Genomic DNA, 25,251 nt, shown 5'->3' on the forward strand with positions numbered 1-25,251 from the left:
CGGCGCCTATGATTGGTTGCAGTGAGACACGCTCCCACACTGAGTGACAGCTGTCTCACTGCACCCAATCACAGCAGCCGGTGTGTGTATACTGTGCAGTGAAATAAATAATTAAATAATTAAAAAAAACGGCGTGCGGTCCCCCCAATTTTAATACCAGCCAGATAAAGCCATACGGCTGAAGGCTGGTATTCTCAGGATGGGGAGCTCCACGTTATGGGGAGCCCCCCACCCTAACAATATCAGTCAGCAGCCGCCCAGAATTGCCGCATACATTAGATGCGACAGTTCTGGGGCTGTACCCGGCTCTTCCCGATTTGCCCTGGTGCGTTGGCAAATCGGGGTAATAAGGAGTTAATGGCAGCCCATAGCTGCCACTAAATCCTAGATTAATCATGTCAGGCGTCTCCCCGAGATTCCTTCCATGATTAATCTGTAAATTACAGTTAAAAAACACACACACCCGAAAAATCCTTTATTAGAAATAAAAAACACTAACAAAGTCCCTCATTACCAATTTATTAACCCCGACAAACCCTCCATGTCCGGCGTACTCCACAGTCCTCCAGCGTCGCGTCCAGCTCTGCTGCATGGAAGTGACAGGAGCTGCAGAAGACACCGCCGCTCCGGTCACCTCCACGCAGCTAATGAGATGAGTATAGCGATCAGCTGAGCTGTCACTGAGGTTACCTGGATCCAGCGGTGGATGCAGCGGTGGCCGCGGGTAACCTCAGTGACAGCTCAGCTGATCGCGCTACTCACCGCCGCTCCAGTCAGCTCCATGCACCAACTGAGGTGAGTATAGCGATCAGCTGCTGTCACTGAGGTTAATCGCGGCCACCGCTGGATCCAGCGGTGGCCGGGAGTTACCTGACTGACAGCAGCTGATCGCGCTATTCCCTTCATTAGCTGCGTGGAGGTGACCGGCGGCTTTTACTATTTTGAAAAAGCCGGCCGCTCATTAAACAATCTCCTATTCCCTGCTTTCCCCGCCCACCGGTGCCTATGATTGGTTGCAGTGAGACACGCCCCCACGCTGAGTGACAGGTGTCACACTGCACCCAATCACAGCAGCCGGTGGGCGTGTCTATACTGTGCAGTAAAATAAATTAATAAATAATTAAAAAAAAACGGCGTGCGGTCCCCCCCCCATTTTAATGCCAGCCAGATAAAGCCATACGGCTGAAGGCTGGTATTCTCAGGATGGGGAGCTCCACGTTATGGGGAGCCCCCCAGCCTAACAATATCAGTCAGCAGCCGCCCAGAATTGCCGCATACATTATATGCGACAGTTCTGGGGCTGTACCCGGCTCTTCCCGATTTGCCCTGGTGCTTTGGCAAATCGGGGTAATAAGGAGTTAATGGCAGCCCATAGCTGCCACTAAATCCTAGATTAATCATGTCAGGCGTCTATGAGACACCCTCCATGATTAATCTGTAAGTTACAGTAAATAAACACACACACCCGAAAAATCCTTTATTAGAAATAAAAAACACACACACATTCCCTGGTTCACCACTTTAATCAGCCCCAAAAAGCCCTCCATGTCCGGCGTCATCCAGGATGTTCCAGCGTCGCATCCTGCGCTGCTGCATAGAGGTGACCGGAGCTGCAGAAAACACCGCCGCTCCGGTCACTTCCACGCAGCAAATGAGGTGAGTAGCGCGATCAGCTGAGCTGTCACTGAGGTTACCCGCCGTCACTGGATCCAGTGACAGCGGGTAACCTCAGTGACAGCTCAGCTGATCGCGCGGCTGTCTTCATTAGCTGCGTGGAGGTGACCGGAGCGGCGGTGTCTTCTGCAGCTCCTGTCACTTCCATGCAGCAGAGCTGGACGCGACGCCGGAGTCCGTGGAGTACGCCGGACATGGAGGGTTTGTCGGGGTTAATAAATTGGTAATGAGGGACTTTGTTAGTGTTTTTTATTTCTAATAAAGGATTTTTCGGGTGTGTGTGTTTTTTAACTGTAATTTACAGATTAATCATGGAAGGAATCTCGGGGAGACGCCTGACATGATTAATCTAGGATTTAGTGGCAGCTATGGGCTGCCATTAACTCCTTATTACCCCGATTTGCCAATGCACCAGGGTAAATCGGGAAGAGCCGGGTACAGTCCCAGAACTGTCGCATATAATGTATGCGGCAATTCTGGGCGGCTGTTGGCTGATATTGTTAGGGTGGGGGGCTCCCCATAACGTGGAGCTCCCCATCCTGAGAATACCAGCCTTCAGCCGTATGGCTTTATCTGGCTGGTTTTAAAAATGGGGGGAACCGCACGCCGTTTTTTTTAATTATTTAATAAATAATTAAAATTAATAATTAAAATTAATAAATAATTAAAAAAAACGGCGTGCGGTTCCCCCCATTTTTAAAACCAGCCAGATAAAGCCATACGGCTGAAGGCTGGTATTCTCAGGATGGGGAGCTCCACGTTATGGGGAGCCCCCCACCCTAACAATATCAGCCAACAGCCGCCCAGAATTGCCGCATACATTATATGCGACAGTTCTGGGACTGTACCCGGCTCTTCCCGATTTGCCCTGGTGCGTTGGCAAATCGGGGTAATAAGGAGTTATTGGCAGCCCATAGCTGCCAATAAGTCCTAGATTAATCATGTCAGGCGTCTATGAGACACCCTCCATGATTAATCTGTAAGTTACAGTAAATAAACACACACACACCAGAAAAAATCCTTTATTAGAAATAAAAACACACACATATACCCTGGTTCACCACTTTAATCAGCCCGAAAAAGCCCTCCATGTCCGGCGTAATCCAGGATGATCCAGCGTCGCATGCAGCGCTGCTGCATGGAGGTGACCGGAGCCGCAGCACACACAGCCGCTCCGGTCACCTCCACACAGCAAATGAACACAGCCGCGCGATCAGCTGCTGTCACTGAGGTTACCCGCGGCCACCGGTGGATGCAGCGGTGGCCGCGGGTAACCTCAGTGACAGCTCAGCTGATCGCGCGGCTGTGTTCAGTTGCTGTGTGGAGGTGACCGGAGCGGCTGTGTCTGCTGCGGCTCCGGTCACCTCCATGCAGCAGCGCTGGATGCGACGCTGGATCATCCTGGATTACGCCGGACAAGGAGGGCTTTTTCGGGCTGATTAAAGTGGTGAACCAGGGTATATGTGTGTGTTTTTATTTCTAATAAAGGATTTTTCTGGTGTGTGTTTATTTACTGTAACTTACAGATTAATCATGGAGGGTGTCTCATAGACGCATGACATGATTAATCTAGGACTTATTGGCAGCTATGGGCTTCCAATAACTCCTTATTACCCCGATTTGCCAACGCACCAGGGTAAATCGGGAAGAGCCGGGTACAGCCCCAGAACTGTCGCATATAATGTATGCGGCAATTCTGGCCAGCTGCTGACTGATATTGTTAGGGTGGGGGGCTCCCCATAACGTGGGGCTCCCCATCCTGAGAATACCAGCCTTCAGCTGTATGGCTTTATCTGGCTGGTATTAAAATTGGGGGGAACCGCATGCCGTTTTTTTAATTATTTATTTATTTATTTTACTGCACAGTATAGACACGCCCACCGGCTGCTGTGATTGGGTGCAGTGTGACACCTGTCACTCAGCGTGGGGGCGTGTCTCACTGCAACCAATCATAGGCGCCTGTGGGCGTGGAAAGCAGGGAATATGAGATGGCTGTGTACAGAGCACCGCGCGCCGGCCGGTATAAAGGCTCGGTCACGCTGTGCAGGCCGGCCAATCACTGCAATTCCACAACTAACAGGGCTGTGGCATTGCAGTGGTCTGCCAGCCAATCCCTGCATGAGGGCTGGCTCTCAAAAGAGCGCCAACATGCAGGGATGACGACCACGAGTAAAGCACGAGTATTGCAAAATTACTCGGTACCCGCCGAGTAGCCCGAGTACAGTGATACTCGTGCGAGTACCGAGTAGTTACAAGCATGCTCGCTCATCACTAATCAACATGTCTGATTCACTGAGGCGCATTATTTATACACCCAAAGCCCCTGTTCGAAGGGACGTCTACAGGTACGAGGGCTCTATACTGGTCTGTAGGTGGTTAATGGCTCGGGCACCCTATACTGATATTATATCATTGCTTTACTTTCCATAGTCTCATTTGTCTTGTCTTGTTTTATAGCTTTACTACTGTATGTGATAATATAGAAATGTCATTGTCATGCATGTGATTTTCATCTTTGTCATTTGCATTATTGTAAATGTAATTGATCTCAGGGCGTCATTAATTATTATTATTATTATTATTATTATTATTATTATTATTATTATACCATTTTATTCTATGGCACTTTACATGTGGAAAGGGGTATACAGCAAAAAAAAAAGTCACGAATCATGAGCAATACAAGGCACAGACTGGCACAGGAGGTGAGAGGACCTCTACATCCAGGATGGATATGTGCGTAGAATACATCACTGATTTATTATATGACCCCCACCATGGACACACTTTCCAGTCTGCTCCATGGACATTGCACCCGGACCTCTCATTGTTCCACTAAACCAAACTGCGAGCCCTAAAGTGTCAAGGTCTTGTAGTAATAAAAATGTATAGAAATATTAATTGGGGTTTTAGTTACATACAATCTGCCCTGAACGTCAGGGTTAAGTTCCCATGATGAGTTTTTGGCCCTGCGTATTTTCGCTATTGACCTGCGGTGTGTGTTCTTTCTTGCCAGTACACTCAGTGTTATGTGCATTTTCCCATAGAATTCAATGAAATGTATAAAATCTGCAGGTAAGTAAATATAATATTAGTCCGCACAACACTGTGTCAATAACATTTTGTCAAAACCAAATAGGAAGTATCAAAAGCAGCTTTATGTAAAACCTAATATACCGTATTTTTCGGACCATAAGATGCACTTTTTTTCCCCCAAATGTTGGGGGAAAGTGGGGGGTGCGTCTTATGGTCTGAATGTGGCTGCGGGGAATGTGGGTGCTGCGGTGGAGCGGGTCATCGGGGGCACGAGCAGGCTGTAGCAGCCTGCTGTGACCACGTGGACCCGCTCATTTAATATGCACGCCCATCCCCCGCCCATCATCCCTCAGCGCTGAAGCCGGCGCTGACAGGTGGGCGGGATGATGGGCGGGGGATAAACAGCCGGCTCGCATGATCACCCCTGGCAACTACGGCCTGGAGTGATCATGTGCGGCTGTATTCACTGCTCCCCGCGCGTCATCATCAGCGCGGGGAGCAGTGAATCAGTGAGTGTACAGTACTCACTGTTCCCTGCAGCATCGCTCGTCCTTCCGTCTGTCAGCGGCAGCGCCGCTGATTGGAGCCGTCCCCATTACCCTGCTGGATCGCGATCATCTCCTGTGTTTGTGCCGGCAGCTGAGTGGAGACTAGCGGCCGCACAGCGATGACGTCATCGCTGTGCGCACGTGTCCACACGCAGCGGCCGGGACACTGGCACAGGCACAGGAGATGATCGCGATGCAGCAGGGTAATGGGGACGGCTCCAATCAGCGGCGCTGCCGCTGACAGACGGAAGGACGAGCGATGCTGCAGGGAGTGAGGTAAAGTGAGGTGAGTATGAACGTTTATTTTTTTTATGTGCCACAGGATGCGGCCATACACCAGGATGGGGGCATATTATGAGCCGGATGGGGGCATATTATGAGCCGGATGGGGGCATATTATGAGCCGGATGGGGGCATATTATGAGCCGGATGGGGGCATATTATGAGCCAAATGGGGGCATATGATGAGCCGGATGGGGGCATATGATGAGCCGGATGGGGGCATATTATGAGCCGGATGGGGCATATTATGAGCCGGATGGGGGCATATTATGAACCGGATGGGGCCATATGCCATGGGTTATATAGCAGGATGCGGCCACATGCCAGTATATAGCAGGATGCGGCCATATGGCAGGATTACGGTGTATAGCGGATGAGGGACATATACTGTATATACCAGGCAGGGAGGATCATTACCAGGATGCGGCACCTTAGTAGAGAATTTGGGGACATTACCCCCATAACAGTGTCAGCAGCAGATCCTCGCCCCATGACAGTGTGTCATGACCACATTTTTTGCTTAAAATTTTATTTTCCTATTTTCCTCCTCTAAAACCAGGGTGCGTCTTATAGTCCGGTGCGTCTTATAGTCCGAAAAATATGGTACCAAGTAGAGACAAAAAAAAGTGTAAAAAACAGAAGTAACCTAATAGGCACAGAAAAAAAATGCAGTAAATACTCATAATATTAACATGATCCTTTAATTCATGCCTCTCAAACAACCAGCAGCGTGTATCACAGCCTGAAGACACAAGATATATATTTTTCTCTGAAATGGTCCAGCATTTGAGAACATATAGTAAAGACACATTAGGAAAGATCAGATTAGTCCGGCACCACTCCTTGCCAGCTTCACCCAGCGCTTCTGCAATTGATTGACAGTTCTCTCACTTTAGGGAAAAAAACAAGCTTTACCTACTTCACCCCCCCTAGATCCAGCGCTGAGTCTCTGCCGCTGCTCCCAGTGTCTGTGTTACGTCCCCACCGGAGTCCGCTCCAGCGACTTCTGCTTCGATCACCAGGCGATGCCGTGTTCCTGCCATGGATGGTGCTGGTGATGGGAGAGGAGTCGATTCTAGCGGCTCTGGTGGGCGCAGGCTCCGCTCATCCACTGGGCTGGGTTTCCTTGGGATCTGCAGTACCACTGGCCGACTGTAGGTGGTGTGTGTCTTCCAGCTGAAGTTACCATCATTCAGCTACAACCAATGGGAAGACATCATAACCCTTCTTATTTCCCCTCCTGTCTACTGATCACTGCCAGAGAGAGTTCTGTATTCCTGGTTCCTGTCCCGTCCTGTTCTGTTTAGTGATTCTGGTGTTCTGACTTCTGCTTGTTTCCTGACTACCCTCCTGCCTGCTGTTTATGTACCTCGCTGCCCGATCCGGATTTGACCTCCTGCTTTTTCTGATTACGTCCTTGCCTGCCTGATTCTGTCCCTGTTTTGCATTTCCTGGTTCAACCTTACTTGGCTACTACTCTGATCGGACTGCAGCCTACCACTGGTAGTGATCTCCAGGGACCTGTTTAATTCCAAATCCCTGTATAGGAGTTAAAAGGTTTCAGGTTCTCGGGGTTCTGCTTTCCAATAGCCTGTCCATTACAGCCCGTCTGAGTTTGTGGATCCAGGCAGGCGTTACAATCTGCTATTGTCTCCAGTGCTGAGTCTCTGCCACTGCTCCTGGTTTCTGTTATTGTCTCCAGCGCTGAGTCTCTGCTGCTGCTCTCGGTGTTTGTTATTGTCTCCAGCGCTGATGCCACATTGCGTGTACTCAATGTCAATGTGACTTCAGCGCTGCCGACAATAACAGACACCCAGAGTAGCGGCGGAGACTCTGCTTCAGACCTGGCAATGGTGAGTAAAGCTCTATTTTATTATTTCATTTATTTTTAAACAAACTGCAGCAGGAAAGAAGGGGGTTTGGCTTTATCTGTTATGAATGATCCCACAATGGACATATGCTCAGGTTTTTGTCTTTGCATGCGGAAAAAAAATGCAGTATTCCAGCGATGTGGATAAGCATTCTGTAAATCTTATGCCCACCTGTCGTCGTCTTCTTCTTCTTCTTCTTCTTCTTCTTCTTCTTCTTCTTCTTCTTCTTCTTCTTCTTCTTCTTCTTCTTCTTCTTCTTCTTCTTCTTCTTTCTTTTTTTTTTTTTTTTTTTTTTTTAATGGAAATATTTGTGGCGCCCCTGGACCAGTCAGGGTGTCACAGGGAACTGTACTCCTACTTCTTATGGTGCAGAACCCACCCTCCATGGTTCTGGGATCCTAACTATTGGTATTGCTTCCATCAGCATTCAAATCCTAGTCACCCTACACCACACCCTGTCAGGCACACCAGTGAATGGTCTAGCTGGAATAGGGCCTCTCACCTAGGGGGTCAGGCAGACTGGTGGGAGGGACTTAGTAGTTGAGTGGTAGCACTCAGAGAGTGAGGAGCTGGGGAAGTTGTAGCTCCCTGTGAAACTTTGGATAGGTCGCAGACAGTGGTCTGGGACCGGAGGAGTTAGAGACCCGGTCGCAGGGTATTGGAGAAAGGAGCCAGACTTAGTTTTGGAGAACGGTCGGCACCGGAATATCTAGTAACTGGACTGGTACCGAGCACGGCAGGGTACTGGACCCCAGATCAGGGAGTAGCTTCACGCAACCTGATAATTAACCTGTGGAGGATAGTCTCTTTATGAACTTTCCCCAAGAGCTCAGAGATCGAAGGCACCAACACAACGAGGGGGATAGGGCTTTCCAACCCATGCCGCCCACTGAAATCTCAAGTGTCAGCCATCAAGCGCACAGCTCCTCTATCAAAATATAGGGTGCGAGACCCCAAAAGCTTCAGGCCAAGGGGTCACTCAGAAACGTCTATACATCAGTGCAAGGAGGCAGGTCAGGACCGTCAGCAATACCAACGGGAACGGATTCCCGGACAAGCTCCCGAGGGAGGCAGCGGCACCCAGAGACTTGGTTTACTCCTGTGTCAGAGTCTACTTAATTGTCGCACCAACCTCCACACGGCCTGAGTGAGTACGCTGCTCCCTCCCTGCGTCCTGCCTGCCGCATAGCCTGCACTACACTTCCCTACACATCCATCATCCAGAGTCCTGGGGCCTCCCCTACCCGTGGAGGGAACGTCATCTGGCTGCCCCACTCCATCTACCCCGGGTACTCCCCTTACTGCGAACCACGGGTGGCTTCACGAACACTAATCCCCTGTAAATAAACTTCTCCTCCCCCCCTTTTTATTTTCTATCGATTTTTTTTTTTTTTTTTTTTTTTTTTTTTTTTTTTTTTTATCTATATTATTTATTGCAGTTCAGCATAAAAAAAACCGCAGGGACCAACCTGCGGAAAAACCGCGGCAAAAACGCATGTGTTTTTCCTGCGGTTTTGGTGCGGTTTTTTACTGCAGGTGCGGTAATCTTCAACTCCCAGAAGTTTCTCAAGAAATTTTCTTGAGGAAAAATCACTTTTCTAGTGCGCACATAGCCTAAATTAGGTTGTTTGTGCAGAAACAAAATAGAAAATGCGCCAAAACTGAACCATGAGAACTTAGGGACATGGATTTATATAAGCCTGTGACTATAGGGTATTAAAAAATTCTACATTAACAGAATCTAATGGCAAGAAATAGAGCCGCTCAGCGGAGTGTGACTTCTATACCAATAGCTGAGTGTGAGTTACAGGCTGGATGATCTGCCTCCCCAGGGGCATGGCGACCTTTGCACTGTCTGTAAATAAGTAAGACTGTATCCATGGGGAGTCTCCTTGCGCTGACCAGTCATATGGGAGTCCTCCGACCTGTCCCACCGAGATTCCTGCTGACGACCTGCAGCATTGTGACACTAAATCACTCCTCCTATTTAGGAAAAATGAGGAAATGGTTAATGCAGTAACTATTCACCTGTCATGGGTGACTTGCTAAATATTAACAATTTGTGGCTTTATGACCATAAATTAAAGCCAAAGCCACTGTCTAAAAAGGGCATGTTTTTACTGGGAATTAATCTAAGTTTAAAGGAGTTTGCAAAGGTGTGGGGTTTTGTTTTTTGTTTTTTTTTGTCCCCCCCCTCCCCCTTCTTTCCTAAATAATGCTGAATACCCAATTCACTTTGTAACCATTTTCTAGATTTCTGCTTAAAACTAGTGAACAAGAACAATTGGGTTTTTTTTTAACATTCACATGATGAAAATCTGTCCATGACCTCTCTGGCTGTCGGCTGAATAGTGGATACAGTTCTATACAGTCCAGGCAAAACTTGAGGCCCCACTCATTGCTTTTTTTTTTTTAATTCTTCTAATTTGGGCTTTTTTTTTTTTTTTTTTTTTTTTTCTTGCTTCATTCACAATTTGAGGCCATTGAGTTTCTGATTTCCAGTTTGTTTGTTTGTTTGTTTTTTCACTTGATTCATCAATTTATTTTATTTTTTTTTAATATATATATATTATAATATAATATTGTGAGGCAGTGACAGGGGTAATATTTGAAGACCGCTATGTGTCCCCCAGAATGTGTCTGGAAACCCTCTGAGTTTGCTATAGCTATTACTGGGAGTATAGCACAAAGGGTAACAGGGAGACAGATCCCTCCTCCCAGTCCAGGTTTTGTAGCAATCCTCATGTCCGGCATTTTCGTTTAAATCATGCAGAGCACAGCAGGGTGTGTCTCAGTTGAGAACCAGGCTTGGTGAAGCTAACACATGCCGTGTGAGCTGGGCTGGCTCTGTGTGGAGTGAACACAGGCCAAGAGTGTGAGCCTAGGAGAACCTTACACAGACCCCTGCGGTTAACGGGGTCCTAAGGTAACAAGACTTTTTGATGCAAAGAATTTGTCTATATGCACCGGCTGTGATCCGGAAGAGACTTTGACAGTGGGAAATTGGATCTATTTATGCTGCAATAATAGACTGTTGGTGTGAACACGCTGCTGCCTCACTGCCTCACGTTTTTGCCCAAGCAACGCTGCTACCTCACAATATATATTTTTATTTTATTTTTTTTTTTTAAAAAGTCAGTCTCAATTTGTCGCAAATGTACTTCAGTCCACCCTGGAGTCATTTTATGTATGCCGTATATTTTGATACAAAACTAAAAGATTGCAAAACAAGTCAAAGACAATAATAATGACAATTTACGTTGTACAAAATTTATGAACTGTGCGCACCTTTTTTTTTTTCTGGAGAAGTTGAATCAAAGAAAGGGCAGTGGCTACCACAAGACAAAAAAAAAAGAAACGTGCCTTTTAAAAAACCCTGAAAATTAAGACTCCAGGGCTTTTGTGTTACTAATTTTAATATCCCTGCTTACGGTTAGTAAGAAATGTTCATTCGCTGTGACAGTTTGATTTTTCTTTTGTTTTTTTTTGTTTCTTCTTTGTCTTGAGAACCTCATTTAAGGCTGAGTTCACACATCATGCACAACTCAAGTATTTTGCATGGTGTGTGTGTGTGTGTGTGTGTGTGTTCCATGTGCTGTCCCTGTGCTATCTGTGTGATATGCAGATAGCACACAGACAGCATGAGCTGGTATACTTACCTGTCCCCGGCACTGCTGTTCCTTTCGGATCCATGGTCAATGCAGTGAATATGCATGATCATAATGAGCGGACCCAGAAGTAACAGCAGAAGCAGAGACAGCATCACCGGAGACAGGTAATTGTAAAAATAGTTTTTACGTGACCTGTGTTTTCGCCGATGCGTGTCACGCGGATCACATCAGTGTGACATCCATGCTCGCCGCAGAAAATGGACATGTCGCTGTGTGGCGCACATGGACACGCATGTGCTCCACACAGTCTGTGTGAAAACATGGATGTGTGACCAAGCCCATTGATTTTAATAGGTCTACTTGAGTCTGTATCTGCGGTATGTGTGAAAACTGACATCCCACCTACCGGAGACACAAATGTGTAAAGAGGCGTAAGGTTGAACTCACACGTCCAGTGTTGGAACTGATACATTAGCAATCTGTTGGGCAAACTCAACTTTTTTTTTTCTTTTTTTGTTCGTTTTGAAAAAAATAATTTTTGCAGTTGCCGTTTTGTTTTTTGTTAACATGGGAATCAGTGGATCAGTTACCGGATTGCTGTTTAGTCATCTGTTTTTCTTTCATTGGTAAAGGATCTGTTTTTTCTTACTGGATCAGTTTTAAATATAGATAAGCAGCAATCGGTTACTGAATCTGTTTTCCATCGACTCCTATGTAAAAAAAAAAAAATGGATCCAGCACGAATCAATTTTTTTTCAAAACTGACAAAGTTATATTTGCAGAACAGATCTCTGCTGGATCTGTTCTAACGGATGATTACTGAACATATGAACTTAGCCTAATAGTAAACAATCTTTTTCATCAGTGGAGAATAATATATGTATGAGTTAAATATACTGGTGTAGAGCTCTAAACTGTGTTTTTAGGCCTTTTTTTTTTTTTTCTTCCACACATACTGTAAGTATATTTCATCAGAATTTTTATGCCAAAGCCAGGTGTCCCCAAAATACGGAACAGGCGTCAATCTTTGAATTATAGAGTTCTTCTCTGAGTTCCACTTCTCGCTTTGGCATACAAACACTGATGCAAAATACTCATCAAATACTGACGTGTGAATGAGGTCTTAAATATCAACGCATTTTTATACAGATTACTTGTTACATTATGGATCACTTGATTACATTAGGCCTTTTCATGCAGCCATGTTAGATCCCGGGAGGATGAGTATGGTCTCTTTATTTTACTTGACTGCAATTGTTTGGGGACCACTTTTTTTGAAACGTGTCCATGATCATCAAAGCCTTATCAGTATTCCAATATACAATATTTTAAAAGGCATAATCGCTTTGATTCTATATTATTATTTTATTTTTTTTTTTTTTTTTTTTTATATCTGTCTAATGTCAGAGCCACACGACGATACAGTAAAGGCCCATAGATTTCTATGAGAATTGCTGTATTTGGGATATGGATCAGAAATCTGGCCATGTTCATGAGGTCTTCGAGTATATGCACTTGTTGATTTTTTTTTTTTTTTTTTTTTTTTTTTTTTTATTTAAAGCTACTTCAGGTATCCACAAGGAAGCCTACACTGCGAGATCTGCCCCAAATTGTGTAAATCTTGCTGCCAATCACTCTGTGGACTTTAGTAGCCTCTTCATATGGGGGAAGAAATGACTACTCCAACCCCCCCCCTTTTCCAATTTCCAACTTGAACCACACCACGGGAGACTGGAATGAACCACGACCCGACACCGAGAGCAAATAAATCAACACAGAGGAGGTGTCATGTTGTAGTTTTATTTTTAAGACTTTCTGCTTTTGTTTTTTTTTATTATATATTTACTTTTTAGAATTTATGCACTGAACAGGTAATCCAAAGCAAAATCTGCACACAAAAAAGGGCTTTATTGCTCCTTTCTGATCAATTTAAATATATTATGGTTTCAGAAAATAATTGATTTAAAGTGTGTCACTTCCTGATACAGATGGCATTTGTTACACTGGGGAACAAGAACATTTTCCATCTTCTGAAGCTAGCGTGGATGACGCGTTCTAAATCATCTACACTAGCCGACATTTTCCTGAGCAGGGTAGATCAAAGTATTGTAGTGCGCCTGCGAGGGACCTCAATGTCGGCTAGTGTAGATGACGTAGAACGCGTCATCCACACTAGCTTCAGAAGGAGGACAAAGATGGCCGAAAGAGGATGCGCGAACCCGGAGAACGGAGACGACCAGTCTGCTCTGCACCGACCGTTAGGTGAGTATTAGTTAAATAACCCTGTTGAGGATAAAATCCCACATTCATATGTGGACACCTGTACGTTATCTCATAAAATAGAGCTGCAAATAAAATAAATGATACAAATAATACAAATAAATGAATTAAATATTCTGATTCCGAGGACTGAATATACCTAAAATCAAGCTCAATACCTTTCATTTGTTCCCCAGTGTTATTAAATGGGGCTTGTTCACATGTAGCATTTTCCGATATTATTACAAAGATGAATGATATTTTTAAAAGCTCATTCACATGGTGCATTTTTTTTGTTCCTTTTTGACAGATTTCTTGCATAATAAAATATATACAGGGTTTAAAAAGGCTTTGCATGTTCAGGGAATTGGACCCTGAATGCTCTAATATACCAAACAGCAGGTGCAACCCTTCCCTAGTCCAGCACCATCTCTCCACCGCTACTCGGGTCTAAGGCCATGTGCCCACGGGCGCTCGTACCTGCGGATGTATCCGCAGGTACAGCCGCATGTTTCCCGCAGCTGCCCGCCGGCATCCGCAGCTATTTTTAGATGCGAGTTTCCAGCGGAATAGCTTCCGGAAACATGCGGAGTTTCACGCGATTAACCTGCGGACGTCCCGGCCTCTATCTCCATAGCGGAGGGCCGGGATCTCCGCAAGGAAATCCGAATGAATAATTGACATGCAGTTAGGTGCGGCTGAGGGATCTCCGCAGGAGATTCCGCAGCTGCACTTTCCGCAGCGTGGACACAGACACTCCCCATGTCCCATAGGGTAACATGGGGGAGTGCCTGTACATGCTAGAACCTGCGGATTTATCTGGAAAATCCAGAAAAATCCGCAGGTTTTCCACGGCAAACTCCGCAGCAAAAAGCTCCCGTGGGCACATGGCCTAAGGGTTTTGCATGCATTGGTGAAGTAACGTCGATGGTGCACATCACCGCTGCGGCCAGTCACTGAGCTCAGTGGCTGATGCCATCTACCTCTGCACAGCAAGATGGTACAATTCAGTACAAAATGCTTCCCTGGGAAATCATAGCATATTTGGATTTATATCTACATTTGGAAGCAGATTCTGTCGCATTTGACAAGGAAAACATAGTGCCATTTGCTGTACTATAATATTTATTTTTTTTTTTTTTTTTTGTGGCAAACCAATACACCATGGCAGGACTTGAACCTCATCATAAGTCACTGGAGACTGTCCACGCCTTTACTACAATCAAGTGCCGTATAGTGGTTTTGATTTCCTCAATGAGGTTCTTTAAAGACGGTCTCCACTACTTGGACATCCCTCTACTCATTCACCTTTTCGCCTCCGTAAAAATAAATAAGCCTGTACTACTGTCACGTATCCTGGGCTCACGTGATATTGTTAGGGCATGAGAACCCTGCAACCAGTCAGCACCTGACGTCTGTCTCCCCGCCTTCGGACATTGGAGCAGAATGTGAGTGCAGCGCTGACTATCTGCTCAAATGTCTGAAGGTGGAGAGAAGGAAGCCGGCACTGATTGGTCGCTGAGTGTGTGTGTCATAACAATGTCACGTGGGCCCCTGGGCATGAGACTTCAGACATCGCCGGAACCGCAGCCGCACTGGAGAGGAGTATAGGCTTATTTTATTTTTATGGGGGCGACAAGGGGAATGAGAAGGGGATGTCAAAGTGGTGGACAAACCCTTTTACCATTTTGACATCCACATTAAACTCAATGGCAACGTTTTTCCACAACAGAAATTAGCATGGGGAAAAACAAAGTGCACGGGTCACTTTCTGCAGAGAGAATACCGCCGGCATGTGTATGAGCATTTTAAATTCTTATCCACTTTTTATATTTTTGCTTTCAGGGGAGAAGAGAAAATCCTGAGTGATTCCTGTACAGCCTTTATCTTGGGTTTTTATAACGGACTTTTGCTCATACAGGGCACTTGCCGATCACATGAATCGTTATTGGATTTCCAATATTATCAGTCTTCTATCCTGATGACTAAATAGAAGGCTCCTAATGATGAAACCACAACCTTGTATGAAACATATCTGCAATAGAATTTTCTGTTGGGGAAAAAACAACAAAACAATGCAAAAAGAAATTGTGTCTACATGTTTGGTAAACTTTAATTGTTGGGTAATTGTCGGCTTGTGTTCTGTGTTGCAGTCAAGCGGTGGTGGTGGATAAGACCATGTATGTGTCGGGGCAGATCGGCATGGATCCCGCGAGTGGGCAGCTTGTGCCTGGTGGAGTTAAAAATGAGGCAACGCAGGTAAAATAATATCGCTACTATACTGTCTTCATAGGATTCTCAAAAGACTATAAAAATCTGCTTACATTTTATAAGTGGACAGGTCCTGCAGCTGTGGTCTGGGGAGTCCCAAGTGAGAGAATTTATTTCCTGTTTGCGGAATCTCCTTTTAAAGCTCGGTTTAGACTGACCTATTTCACGATCCGTAAACTGACCGCAAAACCCGGACTGGCCACCTGTCTCCTTATCTGAACATGTGTCTGAGGCTGACCCTACTGGTAAAGGCATTGCGGTCTACATACAGACCATTAAATGCATTACAGTAAATCTATTTGACCAGTCTTCACTCCTCTTCTTCCTACTTAATCACAGCTGCTTTTGCCACTTTTGCAATTTTTTTACTTTTTATCAACACTTTTCGAAGTTTAGCACAGACCTGGGGAAATCTTGGTTTTTTGACTCTTAAAGAAATGGGGCATATTGTTTTAAAAAGAGCTTGTCACCTTGAGAAATGCTATTTACCTGCAAATATAATAGCAATTTCCAGTTATATAGCATTTTAATTCCTGTGTACTCTGCTTACTGGCGCAGCAGCTACATGGAGAAAATGAAGTTATATTCTCCCTGTAGCCGCTAGCTTCCAATCATAGGGAGAGGTGCAGGAAACTGTTACAGTTACCGCTCACCATAGAGTAAGTGTGCTGTAATCGCCCCGCTGTGCTTTGATTGACAGCATGTCTTGCAGCATATACTGTATGTGCAGCATGTGTGTGCAGAGCATGCTGTCAATCAATGTGCTTGGGAGTGGTAACAGTGCGCTCATTTTTATAATGAATGGTAACTTTAACTGCTCCTTGCTCTGTCCCAATGACTGAAAGTGAGTGGTTACAGTGAGACTATACAGCAAGTGATATAAGTATTGAATACGTTACCAATTATCTAAGTAAACATTTTTATAACTGTGCTATTGACATGCATTTCTCACCAGATCTCTATTACAACCCATCCAATCCATACCGGCAAAGAAATCTAACCATAGATGTCCATAAATTAAGTGAAATGTAATAATAAGAAATGACAGTGAAAAAGTATTAAACACGATTACTGAAATTTATTTAATACTTCGTACAAAAGCCTTTGCTGCTGATGACAGCTTCAAGATGCCTCCTGTATGGAGAAACTAGTCGCACGCATTGTTCAGGTGTGATTTTGGCCCATTTTTCCGCACAATCAATCTTCAAATCCTGAAGGCCCCGTGGGCTTCTTCTATGAACTCTGAGCTTTAGTTCCTTTTTTATATTATTTTATTGAATTCAGGTGATTGGCTGGGCCAATTTAGCAGCTATATTTCCTTTCTCTCAAACCAGATGAGTTTTCTTGGCTGCGTGTTTGGGATCATTGTTTTGCTGAAATGCCACCCTCATTTCATCTTCATCATCCTGGTAGATGGCAGCATATTTTTATCAAGAATGTCTTTGTTCATTTATCCTTCCTTCAATTATATAAAGTTTGCCAGTGCCGTATGCTGAAAAACAGCCCCACACCATGATGTTCCAACCTCCAAACGTCACTGTTTGTGTGGTGTTTTGGGGGTGATATGCGGTGCCTTTTGGCCTTTAAACATGGTGTGTGTTATGGCATCAAAAGAGTTCAATTTTGGTCTCACCTGATCAAACTATGTTCTCACAGTATTACACAGGCTTGTCTAAATGTTGTTGAGCAAACTTTAAATTCACTTGAACCTGCGTTATGTTCAGCAATGGAGTCTTACATGAGCGTGCATACAGGTCATGAAGGTTTTGTTTAATTTTAAACAATTGTACCTGCTAAGTCAAAGTCTTTCTATAGCTCTCCTCAGGTGGTTCTTGGCTGTATGATAATTCTTTTCACTCAACTGTCTAAAATCTTGCAGAGCTCACCTGGTCGTGGCCAGTTTATGGTGAAATTATGATCTTTCCACTTCCAGATTGTGGCCCAACAGTGCTCACTGGACCATCAGTATTTTAGAAATTCTTCTGAAACCACTGCCAACAGTATGTTTTGCAACAATAAAGTTGCAAAGGTCTTGAGACAGCTCACTGGTTTTACCCATCATGAGATGTTTTTTTTTTTTTTTTTGTGTGGCACCTGGGTACTGAAACACATTTGTGTAGGCCATCTGTTAATCCAGCTGATATTATTTTTCACTCAGGGGCAGGATTACTTTCTAATTACAGATAGATTTCAGTTGGTGTAATGACTTTCCATGGCTTTTTGCACCTTTCATGTATGCAATACTTTTTTCTCGGTTTCATTTTCTCAATAATACACGTAATTCAATTTATGGACATCGATGGTGTGATTTATTGGCCAGTGTGCATTGGATGGGTTTTTATCAAAATCTAGTGTGAAATTCACGTCAATAGCACCTTAGAAAATTGATGACATGTTTATACTCTTAACATAATATTCTCCCTTTTGCCCGCTGCTCCAGTAAGCCTGGCACACAGGCTCTAACTGCTTTTTACCGCAGATTACTCCTATTTATTTGCTTTGTAATCTGAGGACCGAATGCTGCAGGGGATTAAAACAGATTTACCGTATTTTTCGGACTATAAGACGCACCTGACCATAAGACGCACCCTGGTTTTAGAGGAGGAAAACAGGAAAATAAAATTTTAACCAAAAAATATGGTCATGACACACTGTTATGGGGCGAGGATCTGCTGCTGACACTGTTATGGGGGTAATGTCCCCAAATTCTCTACTAAGGTACCCCATTCTGATAAGGATCCTCCTGCCTTGTATATGATCCTGCTCATATACCCCCCATCCATCCTGCTCATATACCCCCCATCCATCCTGCTCATGATATGCCCCCATCCATCCTGCTCATGATATGCCCCCATCCATCCTGCTCATGATATGCCCCCATCCATCCTGCTCATGATATGCCCCCATCCATCCTGCTCATGATATGCCCCCATCCATCCTGCTCATGATATGCCCCCATCCATCCTGCTCATGATATGCCCCCATCCATCCTGCTCATGATATGCCCCCATCCATCCTGCTCATGAAATGCCCCCATCCATCCTGCTCATGAAATGCCCCATCCATCCTGCTCATGAAATGCCCCCATCCTGGTAAATGGCGTGTATCCTGTGGCACAGGAAAAAAAAAATAAACGTTTATACTTACCCTTCCTCACTCCCTGAAGCACCGATCTCTGTCTCAGCTGCAGCGCCGCTGTGTGGAGCCGTCACCGGTGTCTGCAGCATCGCGTCTTCCTGTCTGTGCCGGCGGTAAGCTGATCGATTCTGGTGGATACTAGCGGCGCGCACAGCGATGACGTCATCGCGGTGCGCGCCGCTAGTGTCCAGATCAGCTGACCGCCGGCACAGACAGGAAGACGTGATGCTGCAGGGGGGCGGCTCCACACACGGTGACGGGTGAGTACACTGATTCACTGCACCCCGCGCTGATAATGATGCACGGGGGGCAGTGAATACAGCCGCACATGATCACTCCAGGCTGTAGTTGCCAGGGGTGATCACGGCCGGCTGCTAATTATGCACGCACCCCCCCCACCCCGCGTATCACCCCGCCCACCTGTCAGCGCCGGTTTCGCTGAGAGATGATGGGCGGGAGGATGGGCGTGCATATGTAATGAGCGGGCCCACGTGGTCACGGCAGGCTGTTACAGCCTGCTTGTGCCGCCGATGACCCGCGGCACCCTCATTCCACGCAGCCTTATAGTCAGTCAGACCATAAGACGCACCCCCCACTTTCCCCCAACATTTGGGGGGGAAAAAGTGCGTCTTATGGTCCGAAAAATACGGTAAATGAGGTTCCATTTATCACATTGTGTGTTGTGGTTCACCTGCACTGACACTTTTATCACTAGAAGATTAACATTGCCAGACCTGATATGCACAAGAAAATATCCCAAAAACTGACCCCCACATCCAACAAATGTGAACGGGTGCTAGCTGAAAAAACATAGTAATTAACCCTAGAACGCACAACCATAGAAATCTACCATAGAAAACATGTGACCTAGCAGGCCTGCGAGGGCCCCATGTATGCTTTCTAGGGTTAATGTGCACAAGATTGGTAGTCTGACCCAGACCCCTTCGGTGATAAGCAGCTCACGGTCTATAGACATTGTACAGGCAGAGCCTGCTGTGAGCAGGGGCAGCTTTTTCAGCTGTACTGCATTGCTAAATACAAAAGCTCTGTGTCAGAACTGCTGCACCCAGTAATCTAAGTTATACATTGTTGGATTCAGGGTCTCTTCATACTGCTCTCAGATGAGAGTTTCTGACATTTACTTCAGGCTTGATGCACGGACAGTGTGCACTTATCCGACATGTTATCTCTTGTTGGATCATGTACTGTACTAATGACCTCGTATAGTCAGTTTGGAAGGGTACCTAGTAAAGCTGAATATGTAGACAATTGGAAATGTGAAATTGCACTTCACTATTTATTGGAATTTCCAAATGGAGTCTTACAATAACCATCCAATATATAAACATCCCTTGTAATCAGAGATGGGCATTCAGTGAGCTGGACTATAAAGTGTGACATGTTGGAAGTGTACTGATCAGCATAGGAGGAATTGTTATGTTCTTGTATGCGGACTGTAGTTTCATTCCTATAGTTCTCCAATGATGTTTTGATGATACTTCACTAACTAGCTTTAAAAATATCTTCACAGTATGAGTATAGTGCCGTTCACCATTAACGCATTTACGTTGTTTCCAGGCCTTGGTGAATATGGGAGAAATTCTTAAAGCAGCAGGATGTGATTACACTAATGGTATGTATGTTTTAGTTATACATATCTGTGAGACCTCATTCATATTGCCCTGTTTGATCCAAAACACTGATGTACCATTTTTTCACATGTTTAGTGTCATTCATGTACGTGTGTCTGTTTTTACCATTGGTGTGGCATTAGATCAGTGTTTTTCATGGATGGATGAATAAATAAAAGCTTCTCCTAGCCTGACGATCCTCGTTTTCCCTATGTGAATAGAGCGCAGGTTACTCATGAGCGATAGATGGTGCTCTCTCCATACTCTACAGGATTGATAGAGATAGCCGGGCTCTGTCCTCCGCTGTTCCCATCAGCCCCATAGAGGAGCCTGACCTTCTCTCCATTCACACAGGACCATTTGTAATCGTCATGCTCATGACTGTGCGGGGTCCCAGCGTCTGATTTCCTTGGGATCAGAACATATTGGTTAGGAGACTACCTAACCATGGATTTATTGGCACAAACACTCACAGGGAAAAAAGCAATGCAATATCCAAACGTCTATTTGTATATGCCACTTCTATTTCACTCGTATGTATCGTCTAATCATTTTATCAAATATATCTAACATCCTGCGCTTTCCTTCTAGTTGTGAAGACAACAGTCTTATTGGCAGATATCAATGATTTTAATGACGTTAATGACATTTACAAGAAATGTAAGTATTAGGAAAATGTCATGTATGTAGTGCCATCTTTTCTGCAGAAAAAAAAAATTCAGCTGTCAAGCCAAATATGTTCAGAACTACTAAGAAGATGGAAAGTAGTTTTTTGGGGGGGGGGGTTTGTTGTCCTGAAGAAGGTGAAAGTGTTCACTGAAACGCATTGACGAAAAATAATCACTATTTTACTAATTGGGTCGGATTATTTGTTTTGCTAAGAAGAAGCATTTTTCTTCTGTCTAAAGTCACTCCAGGGTGACCACTAGTGTTGAGCGAGTAACTATTCGTACTCTCTATACTGTTAGTGAGTACTGTCCGCTAGTCGCATATTCGTTACAATAAGCGGGCATAATGTACACTCCCTGACAGAAGTTCTGTCGCTTATCCATGTTATGTAAATAAAAGCTTATAACCTGACTTTAAATTCATCCATTGGTTTCATAAATTACTCTTTTGAAAGCTGAAACCCTCCCAAATTTGGATTAGGTTATGAAAATAAAGTTGCTGCAAAGCTGAAATATATTGATCATTTAATGAACACAGTAAGGTCCGATTTTGGCAAGACAAAAGTTTTGTCGCCCACAGAAAGTAATGTGAAATTCAAACAATTACCTTCTAATACAAAGATATGCTGCATAACATTGGTGAATGACGTTGTGGTGCTATTAGAGCCATATTTAATATTCTGTGTGACTTCCATGAATTTCAAGGACTGCATCCATGCGGTTCAACAATGATTCATACAATTTATTGATTAAGTCATCAGGAATAGCAAAGAATGCCGTCTTGCATGCCACCCAGAGTTCATCTAAATTATTTGGTTTTGTCTTCCAAGCTTCCTCTTTCATCCTACTCCAAACATGATGAATGATGTTCATGTCTGGTGACTGGGCTGGCCAGTCCTTGAGCACCTTGATCTTCTTTGCCAGGAGGAACTTTGTTGTAGTGATGGATGTATGAGATGGAGCACCATCCTGCTGCAGAATTTGACCCCTTTTATGATTGAGAATGTAAGAGGTAGCTAATACTTCTTGACATTTTAGGCTATTGATATTGCCTTCCACCTTGCAAATGTTTCGCACACCCCATACTGAATGTAACCCCAGACCATGATCTTGCATCACCAAACTTAACTGTTTTCTGGATCCATTCGGGCTCCTGCAGTATTTGCGGTGGCTGTGGTGTAATTCAACTGAAGATTCATCAGAGAAATCCACCTTCTGCCACTTTTCCAGCGTCCATCTGTTTAGCAGGCTGTGGGACTTGGCAAATGCCACATTGTTTTTTAATTGCCTTTTCTTTAGTGCTGGCTTCTGGGCAATGATTCGACCATGGAGGCCATTTCAAGACAGAAACCTACAAACTGTTCTATTTGACACAGGGACTTGAGCTGACCAGGCCTTTTGGAGCTCTGCCGCAGTGGAACAGGGGCTGGCTTTGGATTTTCTAACCAACAAACGTTCCTCCTGAGCAGTTGTCTTGCGGGGTCTGCCGGACCTGGGCTTGTCAAAGACATCTCCAGTCTTTTTTTTTTTTTTTTTTTTTTTTTTTTTTTTAATTCTTTGTACTTGACGCTGAGACACATTAAAGGTGCCAACCACCTCTGCAGTGGATCTGGTCTTCAGCCTCTTGATAATCAAGGTTTTGGTCGCAGGGTGAAGGTCAAGTTGCAGTTCAAGTGAAGGTCTAGGGTGCTGGGTTTCTTTTTATACACACTCCCTAATTAACCGATAATTTAGTGAGCACAGGTGAGGATGTAAACTAGGATTGGGTGCATTATGACAAGGCGACAACTTTTGTGTTGCCAAAATCTGACCTTTCTGTGTTCATTAAATGATCAATATTTCAGCTTTGCAATAACTTTATTTTCATAACCCAAACCAAACTTGGGAGGGTTTCAGCTTTCAAAAGAGTAATTTATGAAACCAATGGATGAATTTTAAAGTCAGGTTATAAGCTTTTATTTACATAACTTGGATAAGCAACAAAACTTCTAAGTCAATGGGAAATACTTGCCAAGTAGCAAGTAACCCAAAAGCCGTACTTTTCATGCAACTAGCAAATACGGCTTTCGGGTTACTCGCTATCTTAGCAAGTATTTCCCATTGACTTACATTGCGCCCGCTACTCGTAATGACTATGCGAGTAGCGAACAGTACTCGCTAACTACTCTCTCAACACTAGTGACCACCCATCCACCAGCTCATACATGGCTCATGGAAAGGAATGGCCTTCACCGCAGCGCTAAAAGTCACATTTTTCCGCACCAAATAGACAGACTATTTTGTAGCCAGCACTGTGACATTTCATTAAAAAAAAAAACACTAAATACTGCAAGCTACATTTTATTGCATATGGTTGAGGGATATACATTGCTTATAATTTTAATTTTTTTTTTTTTATTTTCAGCATACTCATAACTCTACTGATGTGTTTTGGCTTTATTTTTGTTTTGTTTTGTTTTTTCAGTTTTTAAGTGTAATTACCCGGCACGGGCTGCTTACCAGGTTGCTGCTTTGCCAAGAGTAAGTTTTTGTTTTGTAAAATAGATTGCAATGGGGTATGTGTCGGCAAATCCATCATGTCACAGACAGACTAAGCACAAGCCACTCAACTTAGCCAGTCCCAAGAGCGCCCCGGTTTTTCCTATTTAGGCTCTATAAAAGGATGTATTGGGATCTCTACATTGCATCCATTAAGTAGCTGCTTACTTGATGGGGGGGGCGGTGGTGGTGGAGTGGGATCACAAGAGGCAGGGGCGATGGTGGAGCAGGGTGATGCTGCAGGTGGTGTGGTGAGTGTCCCAGATGCTCGCTGCGGGTGCTCTGAGGTAAGAAACATCCAGAAACTGTCTGTGGGGCAGGCTTCAAACAAATGGTGCCTGGACTCAGCGCGTGCGCAGATTGAGCTATCGGCTCAATGACAAGCCGAGATTTCATCTGCGCACGCGCCATTATTTCAAGTCTGCAGAACAGCGCCCGCAGCATCGCCCCTGCCTCCTGCTTCCCCTCTCCACCACCAACCGGTAAGCTACATTTGGACTATCAGATGCACCTTTCATTTTCCTCCCAAATTTTTGGGTGAAAAAGTGCATCTGATCAGAAAAATACGTGATAGATGTCAGGTTAGACCGTGGGACACAGGCTATTCTTGGCCATAATTTCTAGTCTGGAGCTTCTGCAATTTTGACAGGCAAAGCTAGTAGTCATGGAGTCTCAAGGATCAATGCATAAGGGCATCCAAGTGGTAAACAATATATTACGAGCAATAATCTGCTGAGAATCCCAGATGTCACTTCTAATTTTGGCTCACCAGGGTAGTTTGGTTAGGAATTAAAATAGTCTTTTGGAAATAACCCTTCATAAAATAGGAGATCACTTTCGGATATCTGTAATTCCAACCCCGTGATTCCCAGATTTGGGCTTTGCTACCTGGGCTCGGCACAGTTCTGCGTTAAATAAAGTGGAGGTGCACATGCTCAACCTGAGTTCCATTCATTATCTATGGGGCCGCCAGACAAAGCCGACTGCAGAGTATAAATATTACAATGTGATTTAATTGGGACATTAAATGCTGGATTATCAAATTATTTGACAATTGTAAAAACAAACCAAAGGTCATTGGTAAAGAGGAGGTGTGCTGTCCCTTTAGTACATGATGAATCACTCATTGTATATTGGAAATATTGCAATCGGCTAAGACTTTGTTAAAATGCTTTTTCAGAAGCCACATTACCCGTTTAGCAATTTTCCTTTCAGTATTTCACTGTCCTTACAGATCTAATGTCTCCACTGTAACATCTTTATGGTTTTTGCTTTCTTTAAGGGAGGAAGAATAGAAATTGAAGCCATCGCAATCCTTGGTCCGATAACTGAGGTTTCCAGTTCCCTATAAAAGAAATCACTTGCATAGACCTGCCTTATCTTCAGTATGTCATAAAAGCAGAATTGCTACAATGATTTCCACATTCCTCATGTTTAGTACTGAGACACACCCAGGATGTTGTGTGCAACACTTTGTTGTGTATTGGTAGTTTGGACTGGAATAAATATTACTATTTGCAGATTTGTGTGATTTTTTTTTTTTATTTATTTATTTTCTTGACTCAGTTCTTTTTAGTCATTCTGCACCTAATTAGGTCATAAACTAGGTATAACACTTATAGATGAATCAATCGATTCTCAGAAGCCTGATCTAGCTGCCACTTGAGTAGTCCATGGCCGTTGGACGGGAACCCTACAAACACCCTCCTACCTACCACAATCCC

General features: G+C 44.4%; 1 protein-coding gene across 3 annotated transcripts in view; it reads left to right on the top strand.

Annotated features, from left to right (window-relative positions):
* The window catches only part of RIDA (reactive intermediate imine deaminase A), a 58,141-nt gene extending 33,094 nt beyond the window's left edge, over positions 1–25,047 (top strand). For 2 of the 3 annotated variants that reach the window (XM_075316249.1, XM_075316250.1), the window contains exons 2-6: positions 15,435–15,540; positions 20,269–20,323; positions 20,913–20,981; positions 23,454–23,509; positions 24,810–25,047. In XM_075316249.1, coding sequence (XP_075172364.1) covers positions 15,435–15,540; positions 20,269–20,323; positions 20,913–20,981; positions 23,454–23,509; positions 24,810–24,878 — 355 coding nt within the window. In that variant the 3' untranslated portion in view covers positions 24,879–25,047. The remainder of the gene's footprint in view (positions 1–15,434; positions 15,541–20,268; positions 20,324–20,912; positions 20,982–23,453; positions 23,510–24,809) is intronic. The other variant, XM_075316252.1, reaches the window with a different exon arrangement.
* The last annotated feature ends 204 nt before the right edge of the window (positions 25,048–25,251 follow it).

Source organism: Anomaloglossus baeobatrachus, chromosome 6 (assembly GCF_048569485.1).
Source record: "Anomaloglossus baeobatrachus isolate aAnoBae1 chromosome 6, aAnoBae1.hap1, whole genome shotgun sequence".
Lineage (NCBI taxonomy): Eukaryota > Metazoa > Chordata > Amphibia > Anura > Aromobatidae > Anomaloglossus > Anomaloglossus baeobatrachus.